At 30.1% G+C, this 23231-nt stretch overlaps 7 protein-coding genes across 13 annotated transcripts; 4 read left to right on the forward strand and 3 right to left on the reverse strand.

Annotated features, from left to right (window-relative positions):
• Positions 1 to 109: 109 nt before the first annotated feature.
• LOC122536572 (isoleucine--tRNA ligase, mitochondrial) lies at positions 110 to 4410 on the reverse strand. Of its 2 annotated transcripts, XM_043669036.1 has the most exons (16): positions 4292 to 4410; positions 3882 to 4040; positions 3668 to 3790; positions 3445 to 3595; positions 3150 to 3354; positions 2775 to 3079; positions 2539 to 2705; positions 2195 to 2431; positions 1943 to 2115; positions 1707 to 1845; positions 1482 to 1639; positions 1277 to 1420; positions 1011 to 1221; positions 695 to 947; positions 433 to 614; positions 110 to 352 (listed from the first exon to the last, which is right to left on the reverse strand). In XM_043669036.1, the coding sequence occupies exons 3-16, from the start codon at positions 3686 to 3688 to the stop codon at positions 119 to 121; spliced, it is 2580 nt and encodes an 859-aa protein (XP_043524971.1). In that variant the 5' UTR covers positions 3689 to 3790; positions 3882 to 4040; positions 4292 to 4410; the 3' UTR covers positions 110 to 118. The 2 variants fall into 2 exon arrangements, with proteins under 2 accessions (XP_043524971.1, XP_043524970.1); XM_043669035.1 differs by lacking the exon at positions 4292 to 4410 and having other exon boundaries at positions 3882 to 4120.
• Positions 4411 to 4451: 41 nt separating this feature from the next.
• On the forward strand, positions 4452 to 6309 carry LOC122536579. 2 transcript variants are annotated; one of them, XM_043669048.1, is made up of 3 exons: positions 4452 to 4898; positions 5224 to 5374; positions 5449 to 6309. In XM_043669048.1, the coding sequence occupies exons 1-3, from the start codon at positions 4569 to 4571 to the stop codon at positions 5520 to 5522; spliced, it is 555 nt and encodes a 184-aa protein (XP_043524983.1). In that variant the 5' UTR covers positions 4452 to 4568; the 3' UTR covers positions 5523 to 6309. The 2 variants fall into 2 exon arrangements, with proteins under 2 accessions (XP_043524983.1, XP_043524982.1); XM_043669047.1 differs by having other exon boundaries at positions 4452 to 4897; positions 5214 to 5374.
• On the reverse strand, positions 6303 to 8763 carry LOC122536576 (26S proteasome non-ATPase regulatory subunit 12). 2 transcript variants are annotated; one of them, XM_043669044.1, is made up of 8 exons: positions 8481 to 8763; positions 8245 to 8414; positions 7920 to 8156; positions 7735 to 7839; positions 7481 to 7662; positions 7171 to 7395; positions 6946 to 7102; positions 6303 to 6860 (listed from the first exon to the last, which is right to left on the reverse strand). In XM_043669044.1, exons 2-8 carry the CDS (start codon positions 8365 to 8367, stop codon positions 6570 to 6572), a joined length of 1320 nt encoding a protein of 439 aa, XP_043524979.1. In that variant the 5' UTR covers positions 8368 to 8414; positions 8481 to 8763; the 3' UTR covers positions 6303 to 6569. The 2 variants fall into 2 exon arrangements, with proteins under 2 accessions (XP_043524979.1, XP_043524978.1); XM_043669043.1 differs by having other exon boundaries at positions 8245 to 8401; positions 8481 to 8762.
• Positions 8764 to 9054: 291 nt separating this feature from the next.
• On the forward strand, positions 9055 to 10141 carry LOC122536583 (autophagy protein 12-like). The gene is made up of 4 exons (XM_043669052.1): positions 9055 to 9261; positions 9377 to 9625; positions 9730 to 9866; positions 9938 to 10141. The coding sequence occupies exons 2-4, from the start codon at positions 9466 to 9468 to the stop codon at positions 10058 to 10060; spliced, it is 420 nt and encodes a 139-aa protein (XP_043524987.1). The 5' UTR covers positions 9055 to 9261; positions 9377 to 9465; the 3' UTR covers positions 10061 to 10141.
• Positions 10142 to 10371: 230 nt separating this feature from the next.
• Positions 10372 to 14523, reverse strand: LOC122536573 (cilia- and flagella-associated protein 52). The gene is made up of 10 exons (XM_043669037.1): positions 14105 to 14523; positions 13779 to 13978; positions 13358 to 13535; positions 13040 to 13289; positions 12634 to 12910; positions 12252 to 12424; positions 11809 to 11957; positions 11589 to 11734; positions 11343 to 11494; positions 10372 to 11162 (listed from the first exon to the last, which is right to left on the reverse strand). Exons 1-10 carry the CDS (start codon positions 14148 to 14150, stop codon positions 10649 to 10651), a joined length of 2085 nt encoding a protein of 694 aa, XP_043524972.1. The 5' UTR covers positions 14151 to 14523; the 3' UTR covers positions 10372 to 10648.
• A 173-nt stretch (positions 14524 to 14696) lies between these two features.
• Positions 14697 to 15775, forward strand: LOC122536581 (baculoviral IAP repeat-containing protein 5). Its single transcript, XM_043669051.1, has 4 exons — positions 14697 to 14910; positions 15053 to 15256; positions 15345 to 15465; positions 15554 to 15775. Exons 1-4 carry the CDS (start codon positions 14891 to 14893, stop codon positions 15665 to 15667), a joined length of 459 nt encoding a protein of 152 aa, XP_043524986.1. The 5' UTR covers positions 14697 to 14890; the 3' UTR covers positions 15668 to 15775.
• Positions 15554 to 23120, forward strand: LOC122536574 (putative inorganic phosphate cotransporter). Of its 4 annotated transcripts, none has more exons than XM_043669042.1 (4): positions 15554 to 15677; positions 20082 to 20317; positions 20741 to 21638; positions 21977 to 23120. In XM_043669042.1, exons 2-4 carry the CDS (start codon positions 20117 to 20119, stop codon positions 22318 to 22320), a joined length of 1443 nt encoding a protein of 480 aa, XP_043524977.1. In that variant the 5' UTR covers positions 15554 to 15677; positions 20082 to 20116; the 3' UTR covers positions 22321 to 23120. The 4 variants fall into 4 exon arrangements, with proteins under 4 accessions (XP_043524977.1, XP_043524976.1, XP_043524974.1 ...); XM_043669041.1 differs by lacking the exon at positions 15554 to 15677 and adding an exon at positions 15852 to 16048; XM_043669039.1 differs by lacking the exon at positions 15554 to 15677 and adding an exon at positions 17329 to 17636.
• Positions 23121 to 23231: the final 111 nt, after the last annotated feature.

The raw sequence follows: 23231 nt of genomic DNA on the forward strand, positions 1-23231 counted from the left end.
TTTTCATCAAAAAGTTTTTTTATACTTTTTTCAAGTATATTTAAAAATTTTTTTGTTAAAATCGGAAAGGACAAGAATAAATCGCAGGAAACAGCACCTTCGATAAAAAAAAAAATTATTACACAGCTGCAACCATTTGTTTATTTTTAGCAAGTACATCAACACAACGTGAACATAGATTATCTTTTTGAGGTTCAGGATATCTTCTACAACGTTCGCACAACTCCTCCTGAATGTCATGTAGTTGGATTTCTGTTTCGTTGATCGTATGATTCTCATGTAATGTAACTGAAGAGAGTTGTAGTATCTCACATAATTCAGACATTGATGGTTGTTCTTTGTCGTGAAGAAGCTGCATAAAGTATGTGTGTATAAACCAATATAATATTTATGGATACATAATAACTTTAGTTTCTTTTAAATAATACTTACAGAAAGTAAGGTGAAATCTTCTTTTGTAGCTTCTACAACACCATACAATTTCCATGAAGTTTTATTAATGATTTTTAAAACATTATTTCTCAATCGAAGTGCTACACTTATGTGTTGTTCGATTCCTGGATCATTCCATGACTCCGATATTTTATATTGCGTATAATGTAATGGTATCGATGCTATATTTTATATAATTAAGTTTAATTAATTAATAAGAAAGTGATTTTCTTATTTGTTGTGAAAAAGAATTTTAACATACCGAAATTTTGGGAATGATATAGCCATACTTCTTCTGCCAAATGAGGCAGAATTGGTACGATGGATCTTACAAGAACATTTAGAATTTCTTTTATAACTTGCACGGCTGCAATGCGTGTCGGAGACGTTATCTCATCACAATAAAGTCTATCTTTAATTATAGTACAATAAAGAGCTGATACATCATGTGATATAAAATCTATAATCTTTTTCCCCGCATGATGATACTCATAATTGTTGTAATATTTTTGCATCTAATGATATATAAATAATATATTAATATATTTATTTTTTTAACTAAATTAAAAAGAAATTACCTGTTTATTATAGGAATATAATAAGTACAGCATATATTTGTCAATAATCCGATATTCAGGCTTACAATTCATATCAGGATAATGATGTAAAGCACCCAGGAGAAAGCGCAGTATTAAACGAAGTTTATTGACGCATTGCTTACAATCATCGAGTAAATTTTTTGAAACTAGCGCTTGTTTATTCTGACAACTATGATTAGCTACCCACCATCTAGAATGATAATTTTGATATATTACAATTGTATTACAAAATTAAGTTTTAATACCTTAAAATGTCGACACCATATGCTGGATTTTTCTTTAAATTAGATCCACCTAGCAAAATTTGTTCTGGATTTATTACATTTCCTATTGATTTTGACATTTTTAAACCATTTTCATCGACTGCAAATCCATGTACAAATAAATCACTAAAAAATAAGAATGACACTTACACTGATACTGTTATTTTAAAAATATTTTTTTTTTTACCTATAAGGTGAACATCCCTGTAAAGCTATAGATGTTATTAAGGATGACTGGAACCAACCATTGAATTGATCATATCCTTCTAAATAAAGATTTGCTTTTTCTTCTGGCAAAACCATTGACCATGAAATTCCGCTGTCGAACCAAATATCCATGATATCCTAATAAATATTTGTCAATAAATATTCAACCTTTATTTTTTTCACTTATAAATTGACTGAAATTTACATTTCCTTTTACTATATCATCTGCATCAATATTTAATTTTTTAATTATATCTAATCCTATTAAATCTTTCACAGAATATTGCCACCAACAATCGGGACCATATCGATCTATCGAATCGCATAAACAATCAATTAATTCTCTAAAATGAGAAAATATAAATAGAATAATAATAAGTAGAAATGTATATTACAAAATCAATATATTATAAATTACAATATATATAAATATAAACTTACTTATTCGTAAATGGTTTGCCTGTTGTTTTGCTATATACCACAGGTATAGGTGTTCCCCAAGAACGTTGTCGTGAAATGCACCAATACGGTCGATTCCTTATTCCAGCAAGCAAAGCATTCATAAAAGATTTACGATTACATTCAGGATATATATTCACATCTTTAGTGCTATTCTACAATAATAAAATATTTGTTTCAGCGAAATTTTATGGTAATGTACACATAGAAAAACTTCACAAAATATAAATTTACAATAATTTTTTCCCTGATAGAATTTATATTAATAAACCATTGATGACTAGCACGAATAAGAACTGGTTGTTTTGTTCGCCAATCATATGGATAACTGTGTGTTAATGCTTCCATATGTAGTATATCTTGAGCTAGAAGACTCATCACTTTATCAACTCCCTCTGTTAATACTTCTAATCCGTGAAATTCTGGACCAGCTGCTTCAGTATATCGACCTTCGGAGTCTACCACAGATAACTACAATATATCACAATGTTATTGATATTTAGTTTATAATAATCTAACAATGGTATTATAATAGATATTACTCGTTTAAAAAAATATAATAATTCAACTTAGCTTACAATACTAATTTTATTTTTAAGCGCGACCAGAAAATCTTCTGGACCATGTGCAGGAGCAGTATGAACTAAACCTGTTCCTTTATCTATTGTAACATGATTTGCAGCTAAAAAAGGACATTTTTGTTCCATAAAGGGATGAAAATATGTACAATCCTCCAATTCTCTGCCTAATAAAACATATCTATTTTTAATCAATAATGAATTTAAAATAAAAAATATTTAATAATCGAATTTACCTTTGAATGATATTACTGATTTCAAAGGTCCAATCTTTGATTCAGTAGATTTTAATAATTCTTCAGCAACAACATATAAGTCTTTTTTATGGTCTTCAGCAAGACAATATGTAATATCTGTACAGAAAGATACAGCTTGATTAGCTACTAAAGTCCACGGTGTAGTGGTCCATATTAATGCATATATAGCACGATTTTTAAATGAATTTAATCTTTCTGGTATGTCATTAACACGTAGACGAACAGTCACAGTTTTACTTTGATGTTGCTCGTTATATTCCAATTCAGATTCAGCTAATGCTGTTCTACAATATAAGACAGAATTAATTGTTTTTATAAATCTGAAATTAAATTATTCAATCTTGGTTACTTTACCTTGAAGAAGGAGACCAATAGACTGGCATAAAATCCCTAAATATAATATCCTTCTCATACAATTTTAGAAATTGGTGAAATTGATTTTTTATATATGATGCATGATTAGTAAAGTAACATCCAGATTCATTCCAATTGGCTGTAATGCCCCATGATTGGAAAGCTTGTTTCTGTTTAACAATAGCTTCTTCAGCACATTTACGAGCTAAATGTATATGAAAAGAAAAAAAAAGGAAATAAAAATGTGTAATATCAAATATTATATGAACTAATAAATTATTCATATGAATTATACCTTTCTGCCTAATCACTAAAGGATTATCTGTACTTTTATAATCTTTAATGGCCTTCAATTCAATTGGTAGTCCATGACAATCCCAACCTGGTACATAATGAACTCGATTCCCATTCATAATCTTATATCTTAATGTTATATCCTTCAGAATCTATAAAAAGTCATAAAAATAGCTATTAGAAATGTATAACCTAGAAAAATATTTTGTTGCAAAACATAATACTTTATTAATGGCATGTCCCATATGAGGTATTCCATTTGCATAAGGAGGTCCATCATGTAAAACAAACTCTGGCCCTGACAGATTTTTTCTTTGCCATTCGTACAATTCAGAAAAGCCACACTTCTATAACAATGGAATCAAAGAAACAAATGTCTAAATAAATGAAAGAATAATAAACCAATTAATAGATAAAAAAAAATATATACCGACTTACTTCAGTCAAATGTTTATCTGTGTCTATTCGTGCTTTCCCATTAAGTTGTGCAGGAAATTTAGTTTGTGGAAGTAAAATAGTATTTGTATATTTGGATTGCTTTTTTGATGTAACTTCTGTGCATTTTTTCGTAGTATCAACTAATTCTTCGCTTGTTTTCTTTAAAATTTGACTTGTAATTAATGTCCGTTTAATAAAAACTCTATGCATATTTACTGAATTTTATTTTACAAACACGATCGTGTATTTCGTAATAAAGGCAGCTATTCCTCAACATTTAAATCAGATCATTAGATTTCGATATATATTATCAAAAAAATTTTTAATTAAACGGATGTGACCTTTTTAATAAAACATACGAGAAACATATAGCGTACTACCATTTAATTATTCTTATTATTCTTATATACCCGGTATCACCGACATAAGGAACAGAACATGTTCTTAACTATCGACATTTAATATCTACTCTATTTTACTTTAAGTACTAAAATGACATTTGTTTTATTTTCCTTGTTATGTACTTAAAATTTGATTTTCGTTAAAAGTAAAGTTTCGAAGAAGATTTTCGAAGGAGAAAGCGATATTTTCAAGTAAGGAATTTAAGTGTAACATAGGTAGGTTAGTTCGTTCTGGTTTGTTCCCCACTGATAGAAATTCAATCTTGCATTTGATTATTAATGGAATATGGCTACAGTTTTCGAAAGTTCGTTCTTATCAAATAGAGCACATCGTATGGAACGATATGAAGAATCGATAAACACTTTTGGCAAATGTGACTGCACTAGCTATAGCTATCTTGTTTTAAGCGTCATTTTGTTCGTGATTGGGACAGCTATCACTATTTTTTCTTTGGATGACATCGTAGGCGAACACATATTTTTTAAACTTGGTCACATGTGGCTTATCGGTCCAATATTCATTTGTTCTGGGTTAATGGTGGCTGTCAAATGCATGCTTTACCTTCGGCGAAAGTCTGTTATACAAATAATCTTTCATCAACCACAATTATTCAGAGTAAGTAATCATTTACTACCATCTCTTCGATATTCGAATAACTTTTCAATTAATTTTATGAATCCTTGTTTTTCTTTTTTTTTTTTTTTTGTATAAAATGTACATGCATATCATATATTATTAACTGTGTCATATAGAAATTATTAAAAAAAATAATCAACTTTCGAAAAGTACATTATGTATGTTAATACTTTTAAATGTATAAGAAAATAGTGATCAACCAAATATTAAATACATTTGAATTGTTAAGATCGACTAAATTCAATAAAAATAAATTTCATTAATGAATAGTTCGAGATGATGTAATCGTCGAATACATTTACAGGAATTAAGCAGTACTCGTGGTATTGAACGTATTGATATACAAACTCCAGATCCACCATCTTACGAAGTAATCGCTCAAGAAACTTATAATGAATTACCTCCGCCTTCTTATGCAGAAGCGGTAGCGCTTGTACGCAAGACTATTGGGAGCAGTAAGAATCTTTCGTTCTGTTACAAAAATTTAATATTAACACTATAGCATTTTTGTTTTTCTTTTACACTTTAGATACCAAATCAAATAGCGCAACTGTTTCTTGTGATAGTGTCGCTATTGACCAAAACATCAGGTGTAAACCTTGAAACAATATATTTTCTTTTTCAATCGAAAGATCGATTACAATACAAAAGTTATAAAACTTATATTTTTCATTAATGAACTATTGTTCATTTTATTATATTGAACGTCATTTTTTTCTATTACAAAAAGAATATCGTCGCTCATCCTATCCGTTAAGAGATAAAGCGGAATAAAGGATGATGTAGATACTCGATTTTATTACAATGTTGATGCTGGTAAAACGATAATTGTTTGATGAATAAAATAAAATTCGCACAATAGTATCGATTCAATTGATAAAAGGATATTTCAATAAGTGAAATATTCGAGTTGTTACATGTAGAAATTTAATTCAGTAAGTGACTGTAGTCAATTTTCTTCAATTACACAAATTTTTTGTTAATGTAATACGAATTACGTATATAAATTTTCATATTGTATCTTTTATGTATAAGAAAACGAATCTTATGAATAACTTACAAATTAGAAAAAAGTTACAATAGTGTGACAGATCTTGTTTGTAAAAATACATTCATACAATATTAAAAATAGAATGTCTCACACGGCCAATAAGTATTAAACATTTAATGACTGGACAATAATAAAATATTCCCATATGGGAATTTTTTATTCTTAATTATTTATTTATTTGAAAATACAAAAAACGCGTATTTTTATGTAAAAAATGGTTATAAATAATAGAAAGAGAAAACGATATTGAATTTTATTGTTAATAAAATTTATGAGAGCTATTTGTACATTTACAATGTATTACTTAATGATAAAGCGAATAAAAAAAGACGTTTCATATTTCGCATAATGTTTATTTTATGATCTAGTATACGCGTTAAAAACAGATCAGAGAGAGATCGCTAAATGTTTTCTTTACGTTGCGCATACAAAGTATATAATTAGTTATGTGCAGTATTTTCAAAATAGTTTAATAACTATAATTATTTTTGTAAAAGGATTTAGTAAAGACGAAATTTGAAAAAAAGAGATTATAGTATAAAGAGAGGAGACAAAAAAGATAGAAGATAAAGGAAAAAGAGAAAGAAGAAATTTATCTTTCAGGATTGAGCTACAGCCAACATTTCTTCTTGGTGAATAAGATGAGTTGTGTGATTGACAAGACTCATTAGTTTTGATAAAGATGCAGCCCAGGCATCCAAAAGAGCGGCTGGTTCTTGGGTTCCTGTGAAACGAACTACCCCGGCTGGGCGATCTGTGCGAGCACTTATCACGCCAGTCTCTACTAAACTGCATAGACATGCTTCCGTTTCTTCAATCGGTAAATCCAATAATTCTGCCATGCGAGTTAGTGTAATTTTTGTATAATATTTTGCCATAATTCTAATATTCTATAAAAATCAGGGAAGACGATCATTATAATTCTGCGAGTATGAGAAGAAATGAAACGAAACAATTCTGAGATTTTAAACTCACATGTTCAACAACGCGATTTCGGAGATCAGCCCATCGTTTACGACCTTCTTCAGTCCATATACTAAAAACTTCTGTCGTTTCAAGGTCTCTTTCATAAATTTCACACAATCCGGACCATTTTATTAGTTCTGGATTTACAAAAAGACGCAGTAGTTCTCTAAAAGATAAAATAAGTAAATAAAAACTGATTGACAAATATTTTTGTCAAAAGAAAACAAATAATACTTGTATGTTGGTATTTCGTCTAGAAGTTTATCAGTAAGCAGCCTGTGGGTCAAATCGGCTTGTTCTGGTTCATGTGGTGCAAGTACAAGATAAAGAACAGCACGTGAAAGAGCGGCATGTCTTTTTTCAGGATCATCTCTGACAGCTGGAGTTTCCAACACCGCTCTATTATGTCTACATAATTCTAAATGCCAACCTTCATGTCGGGCCAATTCCATCATTAGACTGAAATAAAAGAATTTTAATTATTTATAACAATAAATTTCATAGTTTTGTATTCCTTTAGATAATTTGATAATAATATGCTTACTCATAATATTTCAATTTAAGAGTCTGCGTTTCTTCATCATTTTCATCACTAAAGAATTTAACATTAATTTTTTTTGCGATTATTTGAGTACGCATAAAATCTTTTTTTGCTAAACATAATCGCATTTGCTCTAGGATAAGAGATGCTTTCTCCAAACGTGACATACTACCATATGTTTCAACCTAGAACAGGTAGTATATCATAATATTATTGTTTCAATTTAATTATATAATATATTTCTGAAAGATTCATACCTGTAATTCCAGCATAACAGCTGCTGCACCCGAGATGTCTCCATCTTCTTCTTTGATCTTTGCCAAGCGATGAGTAAGCCTTGCTCTTTCAACTTCTACATATATCTTCAACAACAGAACTATATTGACTTTTCACAATGTTTAAAATTACAACTTAAAACAATCACAAGGCTTAAACCCTTTACCTTTCCCTCAGTTACAGCACGCAATGTTTCTATTAATTTAATTTTAGTCTCTTTATCAGGCATTTTATCTACATAGGTGCAACATTCTTGAACCATTTTTGTAACAGCTCGTTTTAACTGAGAACGTCTTTTGGATAACAGAACTATATGTTCATTTAGAAGTGCCCAGTTCTTTGCTTCTAAACAAATTTGAACAATAGCCACAAGGATTCTTGATGTGGATTTCATATCTGCACTCTAAAAAATATTCAACATTATTTTCATTATTTGCATACTTTAACAGATGGTTAGCTAATTACATATAGCATATGTTCAAAAGCTTAACTGTTCGTGTTAATTTTTCCAATGTCAATAATTGATCCAAAGCATCATGTAGCTTTCCTTCACGTGCTAGTTTTTTACAATCTGGAATTTTTGTATCGCAGTTGCTGCTATAATCCACCTCCATTTTCACAATTTTATTACAATTCAATTATCTTGACCTTTATTCAAAAATTATCAATTAAATAATTTAACAGTAAAAGTGCAAATATACTAGAAATATAAAAATATTAATCTTACCTTGACTAAAATAATAACAAATTGTGAATATACTATTACAACGAAACCGACACGGCCAATTCTGGCAAGTAATCGCTCTTTATCTGAAGTTTTATTTGTTTTTCTGTTTATCCTCTTTCCTTTTGGTTTAAATATAGGGAAATTTAGAAATATTTTCTTTATGTATGTTTTTATATGTATAATTCACATAGATATAATATTTGTGTTACTCCACATGACTCAAAACTGATTGTCATCCACCATTTGTAACTAACAAATGGTTGAACTTGAACGAAGTCAAACTCATAGACTTGTAGAGATATATTCCTATAGAGGGCTACTGGCTTAATCTTATGGTCTCAAAACCTCACGCTGCTAGTGAATATGGCGCTACGTGAAAATGGAGAAATATTTCATTCTTTTTTATTTATCGTGAAAATTTATTTATTTTTCTGTAACAATTAAACGTATAAGAAAAATAATGATAATAAAAATAGTTTGATATTGATGTTATACTTGATTCGAACTAAAAATAATTTCTTGTTTCTCCTTAAAGTGTAAGATTATTTTAAAGTTTCGCGCACTTTTTATTCCGTCATTAATATAAATCATAATAAGTGTATGTATACTTGTGGCAAAATTTGAGATTGGTTTTCAATAGTGATGTTTTAATTCAATAAAATTAATATTAAGAATGTCAGTATAAAACAACTTAAGTTTGTGTGTCGAATGTTTACTGCTCCTGTTAATTTTGATAGAGAATTAATATATCATGAATTAGAAGTTCATTTGATATGCCAAAGTAAATATTTACAAATCCTATTAAAAATTATTAAATTTATTAAATAATAACGTCTATTCTGTTAATATATTTACGTTTAACTCAGTGAAACATTAATATTTAATTTGTCATTTAGTTTTGCTTTAATTCTGGACTATTTGGTTATATTTCAATGACACAACCTTTTTTTCTCAACAAACATTTAAAATTGGAATTAAATACAAAATGTCTGAAAAAGAAGGAAATGATGTAACTGTGACTGAAAAATCTGAGGATATGGGTGAGAATTTAACAAATGAAGATGCACCTGCTAGTCTTGAAACAATTCCATCAGAAACACCAGCTCGAAATGGAGTTCAAGTTGCTTCAAAGGATAAAGTAAAAAGTAAGACTTGCTATTTGCAGAAAAGATATAATATTAAATTTAAATTTAACAAATTCATTCCGCTGTAAAATAATTATTTTATTAATATTTAACCAATGTTGCAGTTGATATCTTATTGAAAGCAACTGGAAATGCACCGATAATGAAACAAAAAAAATGGGCTGTCAGTCAAGATTATTGCATTGGCCGTATTTCTGATTTTATCAGAAGATATCTTAAATTAGATTCTAATGAAAAATTGGTAAGTGTAAAGTATCTATTCTAGAATTCATGAAGTTTTCATATAAATGAATATATTCTTTTCTTTGCTAGTTCCTTTATGTAAATCAAACATTTGCACCTGCACCAGATCAGATAGTAAAAAACTTATATGACTGTTATGGTGCAGATGGAAAATTAATACTTCATTATTGTAAAAGTCAAGCTTGGGGTTAACCATATACCTTGAAGTAAAAGTAAAACAATAATCTTATAGATCATCACATAAATATATTATGTGTATTTTAATACTTTCAATAAGTATTTAATGAATATTCCAAATTTAATTATAGATAATGTAATAAATTTATTACAATAAATTTCATAGACCGTTGTGAAATAAGAGATACTGCAAAATATTCTTATTATAATCATAGGAAATAATCTATTTTTATTGTTTATTTCCTTATAATCATAGGAAATAATCTATTTTTATTGTTAATTCTTTTTGTTTCTTTCTTCTCACCTTTTTTTGTTAAAAAGCAAACGATATTACTCAAAAAAGAAAAAAATACTTATAAATAATTTAATATAAATAATTATTATATTATAGTAAATAATTTATTGTAAATGAAATTTATCATTAAATCGTTTTGTACTACAAAAATAAATAATAATATAAGTTTTATATGAACAGTATACAAAATACTTGTACTTGATTATGTGAGTTTTTTATGTAAAATGAAACAATTAGTTATTTAGATATTGTGAGATATTTGATGCTTGTGAATAGTTAGTAAAAGTGTAATACAGTTTATGTAATAATTATTTGTAATTTACTTTAGACACATTATTTGTTACAGATACTGTAGATAATGATTGTAGTGTGTGTTGTTTGTTATCGTCTGTGATCAATGTGTGTTGTTTGTTATCATCTGTGATCGATGTTTTTTTCAAAAAAGGATATTTCCAAAGCATTATAGAACCATCTGCACTTGCCGTGGCAATAAATTTATCATCTGGAGCAAAGACACAACGAGTAATGGCAGCCGCATGTGCGAGGCCTAAACGAATAGTAGTAGCGGTACGATATTCCCATAATTTTACAATAGAATCATCTGATCCAGTGAGAAAATGTTGTCCATCATGACTAATATTAATGGTATTTAAGGTTCCAGTAATTGAACCTTCAATTTCCCGAACCAACGAACCATCCAATGTTTCCCAATAAGCTATTTTGCCATCTGTGCCACATGTTAAAATTTGAATACCGCTAGGAGTGAAACACGTTGCCATATACATTGTGTTTCCACTTAACATGAATTTTCTCGTGAAATTTCTAAAGAAAAAAATAGATAAAATCGATATAATAGTTAATATTTTGAATATTTTGAATAAAATAGATATAATATTAAAAATATAATAAAAATATTTATTTTTTAATCAGATTGCATCTGGTATCCAAATACTTTTGCACGGTAATTTAGATTCAAATTTTGCATAATTAGCAGATTGTTACCTTAAATTCCATAGTATGCATGTACCATCTGTACTAGAACTAATCAAACTTTTATTATCTGGTGAAACATGTAATGATGTTATTGGGCCCCTATGTTCTTTCAGAACTTGCAGTAAATGTCGTAATTCAGATTTTGCATTCCATATTCGCACCTAAGTGAAATTATGTGCTTTAATAAATTGAAATTAGACCCTGGGTTTTAATAAAGGATAAACATTCTAATTTAATAAATTAAATTTTCTATACTTGTCCATCACAACCACCACTAATCAATTTATCATCGTCATTTGTAATGGTAACTGTTGACACACATTTTGTATGAGCTGAATTAATCTCGAATAATAGTTTTCCACCATTCAAAGCAAATCCTTTTATCGTACCATCGTTCCAAGCTTCCTCCAATAAATTAAATTTTTAAATAATGTGCGATACATAAAGTATAATAATCATTACGATATAAACTTACTAGATATTATAGAACCACCATTACTATCAAAACATATGCTGGAACAAGCAAAATTAGGTACGGTAATTCGAAGCAATTCTTTTTGATTTGCCAGTTTCCATATTCGTATATCATTTTTACTAGCCGTTGCAAATATTTCTGAACTATTCCTACAGAAATAATAACATTTTTATACATCTTATTTTCCCTTCGTTTATTTTAAAAAAGACAAATGAAACATTTAAAATCAAAGAGATGATTAATGAAATTATTAAAAATAAAATAATAAGTAAATATAATTTTTATATTTTATCGAGATACATAAAAATAAACTTAATATATATTTAAAAACTATCTTAGTAACTTGCATTAGTAATAAATGCAACAAAATATCACTTGCATCTCCTTGATTCTAGATACCTCAAATAAAAGTGATTTATTAAACGTGGAAACAAGTGATTTACCGTGGAAATGCTAAATCGTATATTGAATTTGTGTGACAAGTGACGATTAAACGCATTTGAAAGCTTGATAATTCAATTTCATAAATCTCACATAGAGCAGTCGCTACTAATATAAAATTATTTTTATACCGGATCAGTGATGTTACCATGGCACATACATTCGCTGTACGGTACTGTGCAATAAAGAATATTATTTTTTAAACTATTGTGCTCATTCTTGAGTCAAGATATAATTTTTTATAAGAATAAGTTAAAAATGCTAACTATTCAGTAGATAAAAATTTCAAATATAAATACAGTTTAAATATTGAAACTGATGCAATTTAAATATCCATGTGCATAGGAAAATATAATGTATATGTCTGTGAGAAATCATACATACTGTTATTATTGCGGGTATTGTTAACGATTTGTTCATCTTATTTACATTAAGTCTCGCGTCTTTTGTTATTTCAATTAATTCGACTGTACCATCGCCAGTACCTACGATTAATTTATCTTTTTCTAAAAGCAACAAATTTTTCACACCACCTGCATACACTTCTACATTAGGTCCATTTGTTTTTGCTACACGCGTTCTCCTACGCGTTGGTATCTTTGAATAACATCCGATCATTACCGGATATTTACTCCCTTCCTCTGATTCATCTATGTTTAATCTATACGAAAGAAACAAAAGTTCTCTGTCATTTTACAAAGAAAGATAATTAATTCTTTCCATATTCTAGAAGTATGAATTTTTCCTTGTAATTATTAGGCAATTGTTTTAGCATTGTGAAACTAACAACCTTGCTTTTATGATATCGCCAGATGTTGTTCCGCAGTAAACATTTTCATCGTTCTCATCTATAACTAAACAATTAATCGAACGTTTAATCTTTCCGACTTTTACATCTGTTCCATATAGCTTTCGATCTTTTGAGCTGATACGCCATAATTTCAGATTATTGTCTCCTCCTGTGATAAAACTTGTTTTGCAAGTGTTAGTTGGTGCGATTATTATAATATTTCCAGATGTTTCACTTCCAGCAAGAGCACCTGTATAATACAAATGATACTCACAAAACTGATGAAAAAAGTTATTAAAGAAAAAGATTGAGGCCTACCACAAAGTGGAGTTCCATTTTCAATATCCCATATTATGATGCGACCATCATCTCTGCCTCCAAGACTAATAAGATATTGTTCACTTTCTGTGAAACATACGTCTTCAACTCTAACTTTGTGCATTTCATAGCTATATTTCATCTTACGATTTTTATAATCCCATATTATAACCATTGCCTTGAAAAAATTATTCGATCGTTTTCAATTAATTTCAAAATTAATGAAATGAATGAACAGCGAATTTTTTATGCGATTATAAAAATGCTAAAGTTATAAACGTATAAAGAATGCATAGTGGCGTAATATCTGTTATAACATTCATCAAGACCTAAATTTTTATATATATATTTTTTTTTATTATACTCATAAAAATAGTTTGCAGAAATATCCGCAATATTTAGTGCATTGTAAGTGAATCACCTTGAAACCATGATGGTTTATTTGTCCAGAAGCTATTAGTTGGCCAGAAGGTGAAATGCATAAAGCGGAAACGAAATTCTTATGGCCAGTAAGAAAGAATTGTTCACTCGTTTTTATATGTTTAATAGTAATTTTGTTGCCCATTGGATACACAAAGTGTTCTTCATCAGGATGTAATCGTAAGCCATTTCTTATTACACCTGCAAAATAATTACTTGATCTTTCATGACAAATGAATAATATTAATGGTTTTATGTTCTTCCAAGTTCTTTTATATTAAAAATTTAACGAATTCTTATTATTATGAAAAAATTATAACTACTAACCGTCAAATGCTATTATTCCAAATATTTCAAGTTCTTCTATGTTCATAATGAAAGATAATACTTTTATTATAATCAACTGATGAACTTGTAAATATACGCGAACTCTTTCTAACAGGATAAGAATTATGTTGTCATAGTAACGACAGGTGTAAGTGTAATAACGAATATCGAAGTACACACCTAACAACTAATTAGAGTGAAATAAATAAAAGATAAGGGGCAAAATTGAAAAGAATTAACGATGAAATTTAAACTATAAACACGAGAAAACATGTTTATAAAGTAGTGAATTTCTGTCTTTTCAAATCTCGTCATTGTTACAGTCGTAATTACATTTTACAATTTGATGGCGTCTTTATCAATAAAGTTGATAAAAATCAGTAATATCGAGAAATTTATTCTTAAAGTCAGTTTAAACTTTTCAAATTTATGAAGTAGCAGTGCCTATGCACGAGCCATTCCTGATTATGTTATAAAAAAATGTTACAAATTCAATAATATACGAAGCCCATTTGAGGTTTGATATTATTGACGGAGGAAAAAATAATCTTACGGATAAAATACAAAATATTTATTACATATTTCTGAAATGTGAGTATTTCAGAACAAGTATCACGAAGGCCCGTAAGAGGTCAGGTTTGTTCTGCTTTCGTCTGTGTGGTCTTCGTCTATATAGAATATTTACTGAGGAGGCACAGATCGCAGCACTTGTATTGTGTTTATATGAGACGCGGTGGATTTTAACGTAACGTATCTCGTGTAAAAATAAAAGTTATCAAGTGTTTCATGATTATGGATTTATTACCGTAAGCAGCATTTTATATTACTGTGTTTTCTACTTTTAATGACAATTTTGCAATATTGATATTACAGTATTGAATAATCTGCATTACTTATTTCTATGTACGAGGAATAAATGCAATGTAACCTAAATGCTCTTCCGTTTAGAGAACATGGTTCAACCTTTTGGAAAACTGGCAGATTAAAAACATTCGAAGATTGGCCTTTTCAATCTTCTGATAATTCATGCAATCCCGAGAAAATGGCTGCTGCTGGTTTTTTTGCTGTAGGTGGTAAAGAAGAGCCTGATTTAGTTGAATGTTTTATCTGCTCCAAACAACTTGATGGTTGGGATCCTGATGATGATCCATGGTATAAATAATTCTTAAGCACTTTATATTATTGTTTTATCAATTTAATATTAATACTGATTAAATTACTTAGTCACAATTACTTTCAGGAAGGAACACATTAAACATCAGTCAAATTGCCCATTTATTAATTTAGGAAAACCTGACGAGACTTTATGGACTATATCTGAATTATTTAATCTCTTCAAAAAATATACAGTGAAAGAATGTGTGAGTATCGTTTTATAAAGTTGGTGAGTTATTTTATAAATGTAATGATTATTTTATAAATATAATGAAACCTATATAAATTTTATAGACACATGAATTAAACAAAGCTATAGCTACAGCAAAAGAAGAAAGCGTAAGACTAGTGGAGCAAATACCTCACATATATATGGAATTAAGAAAGAATACTACAAATCAAAGTTAAGATAGCTTTGGTAAAGTAAAGACTTGTTCTATTCCTTACTTATGTTTCATTATAGTTATGATTTAATTTTTCCGTTTTTTAATAAACATTTTTTACTGGAAGAAATAATGTGGCTTCCACTCGATAAAATCATAACTTTCATCTCTTTCTTTCTTGTTTTCTTTTATTTTTGTTTTCCATTGCATATTATACAATTATACTGTGTTGTATACTCGAAGAAGGAAGAGATAATTCATTTGATAAAGATCTAAGATTAGCAAGAGCAATAAACTGCAGTGTGGGAGAAGTTACAAATGTATTGTGTAAAAGTAATTTGCAGTGTTCATTCTTGTCAAACTTATTTGATTTTATCAGTGACATATTAATCTCCCGATATTAAAGGTAAGAGCAATTTTTTATCAGTGATCTCACGATGATAACGAGAAAGAAAAAGACATCATTTCTTATAGTAACTGTTATTTCGTATATTTTATAAACATTACAGTCTCAATAATAATTTGAGACATCATGAGACATAGTTGATACAAAACAATTACAAAAATCGATGAATCATATTTTGACGATGTTTAGATTAATCCGTGGAAACATCGACATTTTGGAAGACTCGTGAAAAGAGATGCAATTATTTTTTTATAAAATTGGTGCTTAAGTTTCATGAAAAAGATAGTAACACGACGGTGAGTGAACTGTAACAGGTATTTATTATACAAAGTGTTCTGTTTATCTCGTAAAATTGAAATATGTAAAGCATTGAAATTATTAAAAAAATGTTCATATCATGTACTCGTATTTTTGTGAGTGGAATATTGGAGGAGATTCCAAGATATTCATAAACAATATCTCCCAAATCAATAGTTTTTAAATATATGTAGATATAAATAAGTTAATATTTTTTTACAGAGAATGATCAGATAAATCGATTACCGCATTCAGAATGCGATATAATCCCATTTTAAAAAATCAACTTGATCTTGAAAATCTCCTCCATCACTCCACCCATAAAAATATCACATAAACTGCCATTTTGTACCAAACAACTTTTGTAGCAACATTGTTTTTTATAACTTCAATCCTTTATGAGATATTTTCATTTTGTGAGATAAACGGAACATCCATATATCCGAACGAGTATTACGATCACTAATACCTGGTATCACTATTCTATTTTTAAATCTAAGTAGACTTATTAGTAATATAAATTCGAGAATGTATACGTCATGGAGTATCAATTAAATCCTACGAAAAATTGTAAAGTACTCATTTAATACATTTTGTTAACAAAAACAAGTATTATTAAGATATGACGTCGACAAATGATATTTATACTCTTTTTCTCTTTGTCTTTCTCTTCTTCCCTGCCAGCCTTATGTTCATAAATGAGTGTCTTCTTTAATCAGAAAAATACAATCAATCTATCTGTTGATGCCTCTTACCTTCTATGATTCCTCTATGAAATCAAGGTACTTAATACAAAGATATTAACCAAGTAGAGAATATCAAAAATAGATATACAACACGTTGCGCGTTATCATCCCCCTCCAACATTGGGCATACCTTTTTGGTGTCAACTTTTACTAACACGCTCAGCGTCTTATCCACGTTTCCTTTCCCTTTTTGCGTTTAGTGAGGAGCACGTGTACGAGTATAAAATGAATTCGCACGGAGAGCATCGGTTCAGTCAATCGTAACATGTGGTTGAGTTAGGCATAATATACCTGTTACCGTTCCTGTTCATAAATTTTCGTGATTTTCATTTGCAAGATTTATCTTTCCGCTGTATCATACGTGCTAAGTATATAGACTAAAACAAAAACTTGGCCGTTTTATATTTCATTCGATTTTTCGGATCGTTTAGATAATTTATGTTCGACTTTCAAACGTGCAATTTTTTGTGTCTTTCATTAAAATAAATCAATTATCAGAGAATATATTTTCGTTCAGACGATGCTGTCTGCCTGTAAAACGTGTTGTAAGTACCATTTACATTCTTGATTGATTTCCTTGATTTCAAATTGATTTCCTTGATTTAGTCAAAATCGAAATATTTTTTATTGCTACTAAACATATAAATTTTTTAAATTGTAGCTTGAATGAAATTTATCTCCTACAAAGAATAGATTTCGGTAATCCATGCCTCGAACAGGATATCAATTTACCTATTCGATAATTATTCATTCCATGAGATAAAAATTAAGTGTTGCAAATAGGATAAAAAAAAGAATTAATTATTTCAAGTTAATGTTGTTAATAAATTTCTTTCTTAGAGTTGTTTTTAATAAATAAATGACAAGTAGAGAAATATATATAAACCATGTTATCGCGTTAGCATATCATTGCATGTCTATCGATGCAAATTTCTTACATTTACAATAGATATTGCTTAACCAAATAATTTTTTACACAGAAAAATGTCAATGTTATTTCAAAAAAGTTACGAGAAGTTCCGTGATCTGTGTTAGATGAGCGATGAGATCAGAAATAATGATTTGCCTTTATCTTAGGTAATCTATAATCTAGGCGATATATTTGAATTTTTATCATGAATTCCTTGAATTCCTTCGCGCATGTTGCAAAAAAAAAAAAAAGGAACGCAGAAAAAACCAATTGCGTTGCTCTTGAAAGAGAAACTAAGCAAAATCATGCAACGTATAAAATATCGAATGATAGAACGAAAAATTCGCGAATAAAATTGTTGAATGTGAAGTAAAAATAAAGGCCAAAGAATCTAGTTGAAGGGAGATTCTATGTAACATTGATTGGTTTTATGTGAAACAGTAGTCAGAGAAGGTTGACTGATATAAGGAAAATAACTGGCTTCGCATATAAGACAAGATTATAGCAATTAAGACCATTTGGATCTACGAAGAGCGAAATAAGCCAGCAATCGCTTTCTCGTTATCTTTACGGCGAATCAACGATTCTGTCTGCCGATATAATCATTATTGGTAGTTTTTGGCTTTTATGTTTGGATTTTCCGTCTATCATGTTAGATAAGATAAACTTGATGATGCTGTGCCTGCTGGTATTTAAACAAAGAATTGTTATAGAGAGACAAAAATTTTTGTGCGTTATTTCGATTAATAAGAAATGCTCATTAATGACACGAGAGAACATCATGCATTATGCATGCATGTTTTTACATTTTTGCTTCTTATTTTCACTTTTCCTAATTTCCTCCAATTTATCCAGTTATCACCTCGAAAAAAATACTCTTTTCTCTTTTGATTTAATGTTATTCACCTAATGGTCTCTTTCGTATGAATTTCCACTTAACATGCGAACGAGAAACTGCAAACACTTATGTAAAACGTGCCAATGAATAAGGAAAAATTCATTAAATATCCTGTTATGGACAGAATACAATTTGTTAGACACGTGTACACATATAGATATACTATCAATTAAAATAAATCCCATCTAGTAGATAGTATTATTTTAAAATTAAAGGAAAGGTATTACCATTTTCCTTGTATCGCCTATTACTATTTTCCTTGTTTCTCTTTGTTCGATTGGAAATATTTAGGTCGGGTCGTATAAATAATTTCATTTAAAAACACAAAGAATTTCAAATATTTCGAAAATTCCAAAGATATATTTCAAATATATCGTGAAGAATGATAAAGCGGTAGATTGCAAGCAAGAAAGGTAATACAGATAGTATTTAATTATATAAGTAGCACTCTTTTCACGAGCATCGATATATTGTCACAACATACAAATATTTTTTATCATCGTCTTGTCACTCGACGACTTTTTTTAAACCGTTTTGATTAGAGTTCTAATCTGACCTGACTGATAGAATCCTCCCACATATTTTTTCCTAGTTGCGTTCCCCCCTCCTCCTTCTTTTCTTTTCTTTTCTAATAGCCGATATTTTTATTTTGACACAGGATATGCTAATCGCTGGTGACCGCGAATGAAATTTCAATTCTCTATTTGCGAAACGTGTCGTTTCGTAACTTCAGTCCCTACCGATCATAATTACGTACAAAATTAAAAACAGATCACGAATTATCGTTACCGGAATCGTTAAACGCCGGAGTATGACCTTTTGTTTCAAGGATATGTTCGTTTTCGAATTTCTCTCTCTCGTTCTTTCTCGCTCGTTCTTTCTTCTTCAATTCCTCCCTCCTACAATTTGTTGGTTCAACGTCTGCGGTTTACCTTTTTAATAGGCACAAGTCGAAATCAAAATTATGCGCTATACCGAAGTCAGTGATACGTGCAAGGAATCTGACCTTTACCTAGATAAGTTTGTACGGTTCGTTAGACAGCTGCCAATAGGGGAAAGGCTCCGCTACTAATCGTCATTCCTTCCGCGCTGTTAACCTCGGGCTTTCTTCTTTACGACATGACACCGTGAGTTTATTTATTGATGCTATTACCGGTAATAGATGTGTTTATGTGCACACAGGTGGAAGAATACCGCAACGATGGGTATTCGCAATAATGGGATTTTTGGCGCTGTTCAATGCTTACGCGATGAGAGTCTGCTTATCAATCACGATTACCGAGATGGTAGTCCCAATGCATAAAAATGTGACACACGTCGTTGAAAACACTTGCCCGATTACGGATGACGATCGCCAGGAGGGTGAAGATATGAGTCCATCGAACGCGAAGAAGTATGAGTGGAGCGAGACGATGCAGGTAAAGATATACGCGCGTACATACATGTGTACATATGTATGTGTACAATGCCGAGTATAAATATTAACTGTTGATATTTAATATAAATTGAATTTAAGTTTCTCACTACTTCTGTCTTATAGCTGTTTCATTATAAATCTTTTTTTTTTTTTTTTTTTTTTTTTCGCGTCATATGTACTTCACGATATAAAAGTATTAAGCGTAGTGTAAAATATGCTGAAATTTTCCAAATACTGAATTGATTATTCCAAAACTGATATTGATTATCGAAACACATTACTGACAATGATTATCGAAAAATGATACAATTAATTCCAATTGCCCTTGCGATAAAACGTAAATGCGTTGTACAATGTTTTACATACATTTGTTATACATATACATGTGTAATTGTAATATGCATCTGTGATCTTTCTCCAATAGGGTATTATCTTGTCGTCGTTTTACATAGGCTACGTGGTAACACATTTACCCGGCGGGATGTTGTCGGAAAAATTCGGTGGAAAATATTCCCTTGGTTTGGGCATATTGGCGACCGCGGTTTTCACGCTGATTACACCATTGGTCGTGGAATACGGAGAAGCAGTAGGTTTAATTGTCACGCGTGTATTAATGGGCCTCTGCGAAGGGACAACGTTTCCAGCGTTGAACGCAATGCTCGCACAATGGACACCACCGGAGGAAAGATCGAAAATCGGTTCATTGGTATTCGCCGGTGCGCAACTTGGCACGGTGGTTGCCAACTCTTTGTCCGGTGTTATTCTTCACTATTCGACAATGGGATGGCCGGCTGTGTTCTATGTATTTGGTGCTATCGGGATTCTTTGGTTTTTGATATGGCTGGTAACGTGTTACAACAATCCAGACACACATCCATTTATATCTGAAAGAGAACGAAAGTTTCTGCACGAAAGAATGGACGCTCACACGCATAAGAAACCACCTTCGGTGCCATGGAGACACATTCTTAAATCTGTACCGCTTTGGGCGTTAGTAGCGGCGCAAGTTGGTCATGATTGGGGTTTCTTCACCTTGCTCACCGATCTTCCGAAATATATGAGCAGCGTGCTTAAGTATTCGATCAAAAGCAACGGATTCCTTTCTTCTTTGCCCTATTTAACCATGTGGATTTGTAGTCTGGTGACATCCTTTTTAGCCGATTGGATGATCACGAGTGGTATAATGTCGCGTACTAACGTACGCAAATTGGGTACCACCATTGCTTCGCTCGGGCCAGGAGCCTTTATTATAGGCGCATCTTATGCCAAATGTGATAGAACAACTGTTATCATCATGTTTACCGTTGGCACGACATTAATGGGTATGTATATATAGATAATACATGGATAATCGAGGGGCTTATCACAAAAATGTCTTGTCATTTTCAATTTTTTAAATAACAACACATTTTAATTTTCAAAACTGAAAGTCACAACATGGTAGAATTGAATTATAAAAATCAATTTTATGTACATAGTTCTTTTACGATAATTGAGAAATACGATGAATATTTTATTAACAAAAATTGAAATATATTGATCAGAAATTAGAGTCGTTATAAGCTCTTCAAGCGCTTATTTCTTTTGATTTAACTCGACGAGTTCTGCTCCGATTCGATTACAAACTCTATTCGTCCTTTTTTTTTCTTTTTTATTCTAGGAACATTTTATCCAGGAATGAAAGTGAATGCCTTAGATCTAAGTCCAAACTATTCTGGTACCTTAATGGCTCTGGTGAATGGAATAGGCGCTTTTACCGGTATTTTGACACCGTATATCGTTAGCGAATTGACTCCGGATCAAACACTTTCTCAATGGAGACTCGTATTTTGGATTGTTTTTATTGTTTTCGTCGTGACCAATCTGATATTTATATTGTGTGCAAGTGGAGAAGTCGAGTATTGGAATGATCCTGAATTTGTTAGAAGAGACAGGGAAGAGAGGCGGTTGAAGATTGCAAATAAAAAAGCAGAAAAAAATGATAAACCTAAAATATCACCTTAATATGGTTATAAGTTGAGTATGATAAATTTTTCATAATTTCGCGTGACAATCACGTGCTTTGATTCTTTTTAATTTGGACAGAATATACATGAAATACATATTAAATATGTAAGTTTTGTGCATTACACAAGTGATCCGTTAAACTTCAAACGTAAGAAATATGTCCGCGTTGATATTCATGACTATCTTATTATACTCGCTAGATTTTATGTTAATATAGAAAAATTATTCCATTTACTGGAATTTTTATGGAATGCATATTAGAGCCCTCAGTACAACATAATCCGTTTCTTTTTATAAATTGACATTTTTTATTAATTTCTTTTATCACTCTTTATAAATATTGAGTATGACAGTTATGCAATGTTGAGTATGATATAATAATTTCTGCATATTTTTGAATTGAAGAGAAACAAAACAAAATATGGTATGCGAACGAATTGAGTGGCTCCAATATTGCTTTAAATTTTTTAGTAGTTGATATTTTTTCTGTTTTTTTTTTTCTTCCATTTAGTCTAAGTTCGAAACGAATGATAAATCGAACAACTGTGTAGATACATTTATATCAGACATGTTTAACACACGTTAATGAGCGAGAATGAAAAACATTCAGTTATTACGTTACATCGACGTGTTCTCGCGACTAACGAGATTCAGTGTACCTGAAAAATATTGTAACTACGCGTGTTAAAATAGGTGCAAATATCGCTAATGATTGTTTTTGAAACAGATAAGAAAATGAAAAATTATACATATAAACGTTTAAAATAAAACACGTGCGTATACATTTATATATATAATTCGTCTAACAAATTTGCCTTTTTGTTGCAGCAAAAATATATTTTTTGATTACTCATACTTAATATTCAGGATCATGATTTGGAAGATCTTATCACATATTACACATGTCA

The sequence above is a fragment of the Frieseomelitta varia genome, unplaced genomic scaffold (genome assembly GCF_011392965.1).
Source record: "Frieseomelitta varia isolate USP_RPSP 00005682 unplaced genomic scaffold, Fvar_1.2 scaffold_851, whole genome shotgun sequence".
Classification (NCBI taxonomy): Eukaryota; Metazoa; Arthropoda; class Insecta; order Hymenoptera; family Apidae; genus Frieseomelitta; species Frieseomelitta varia.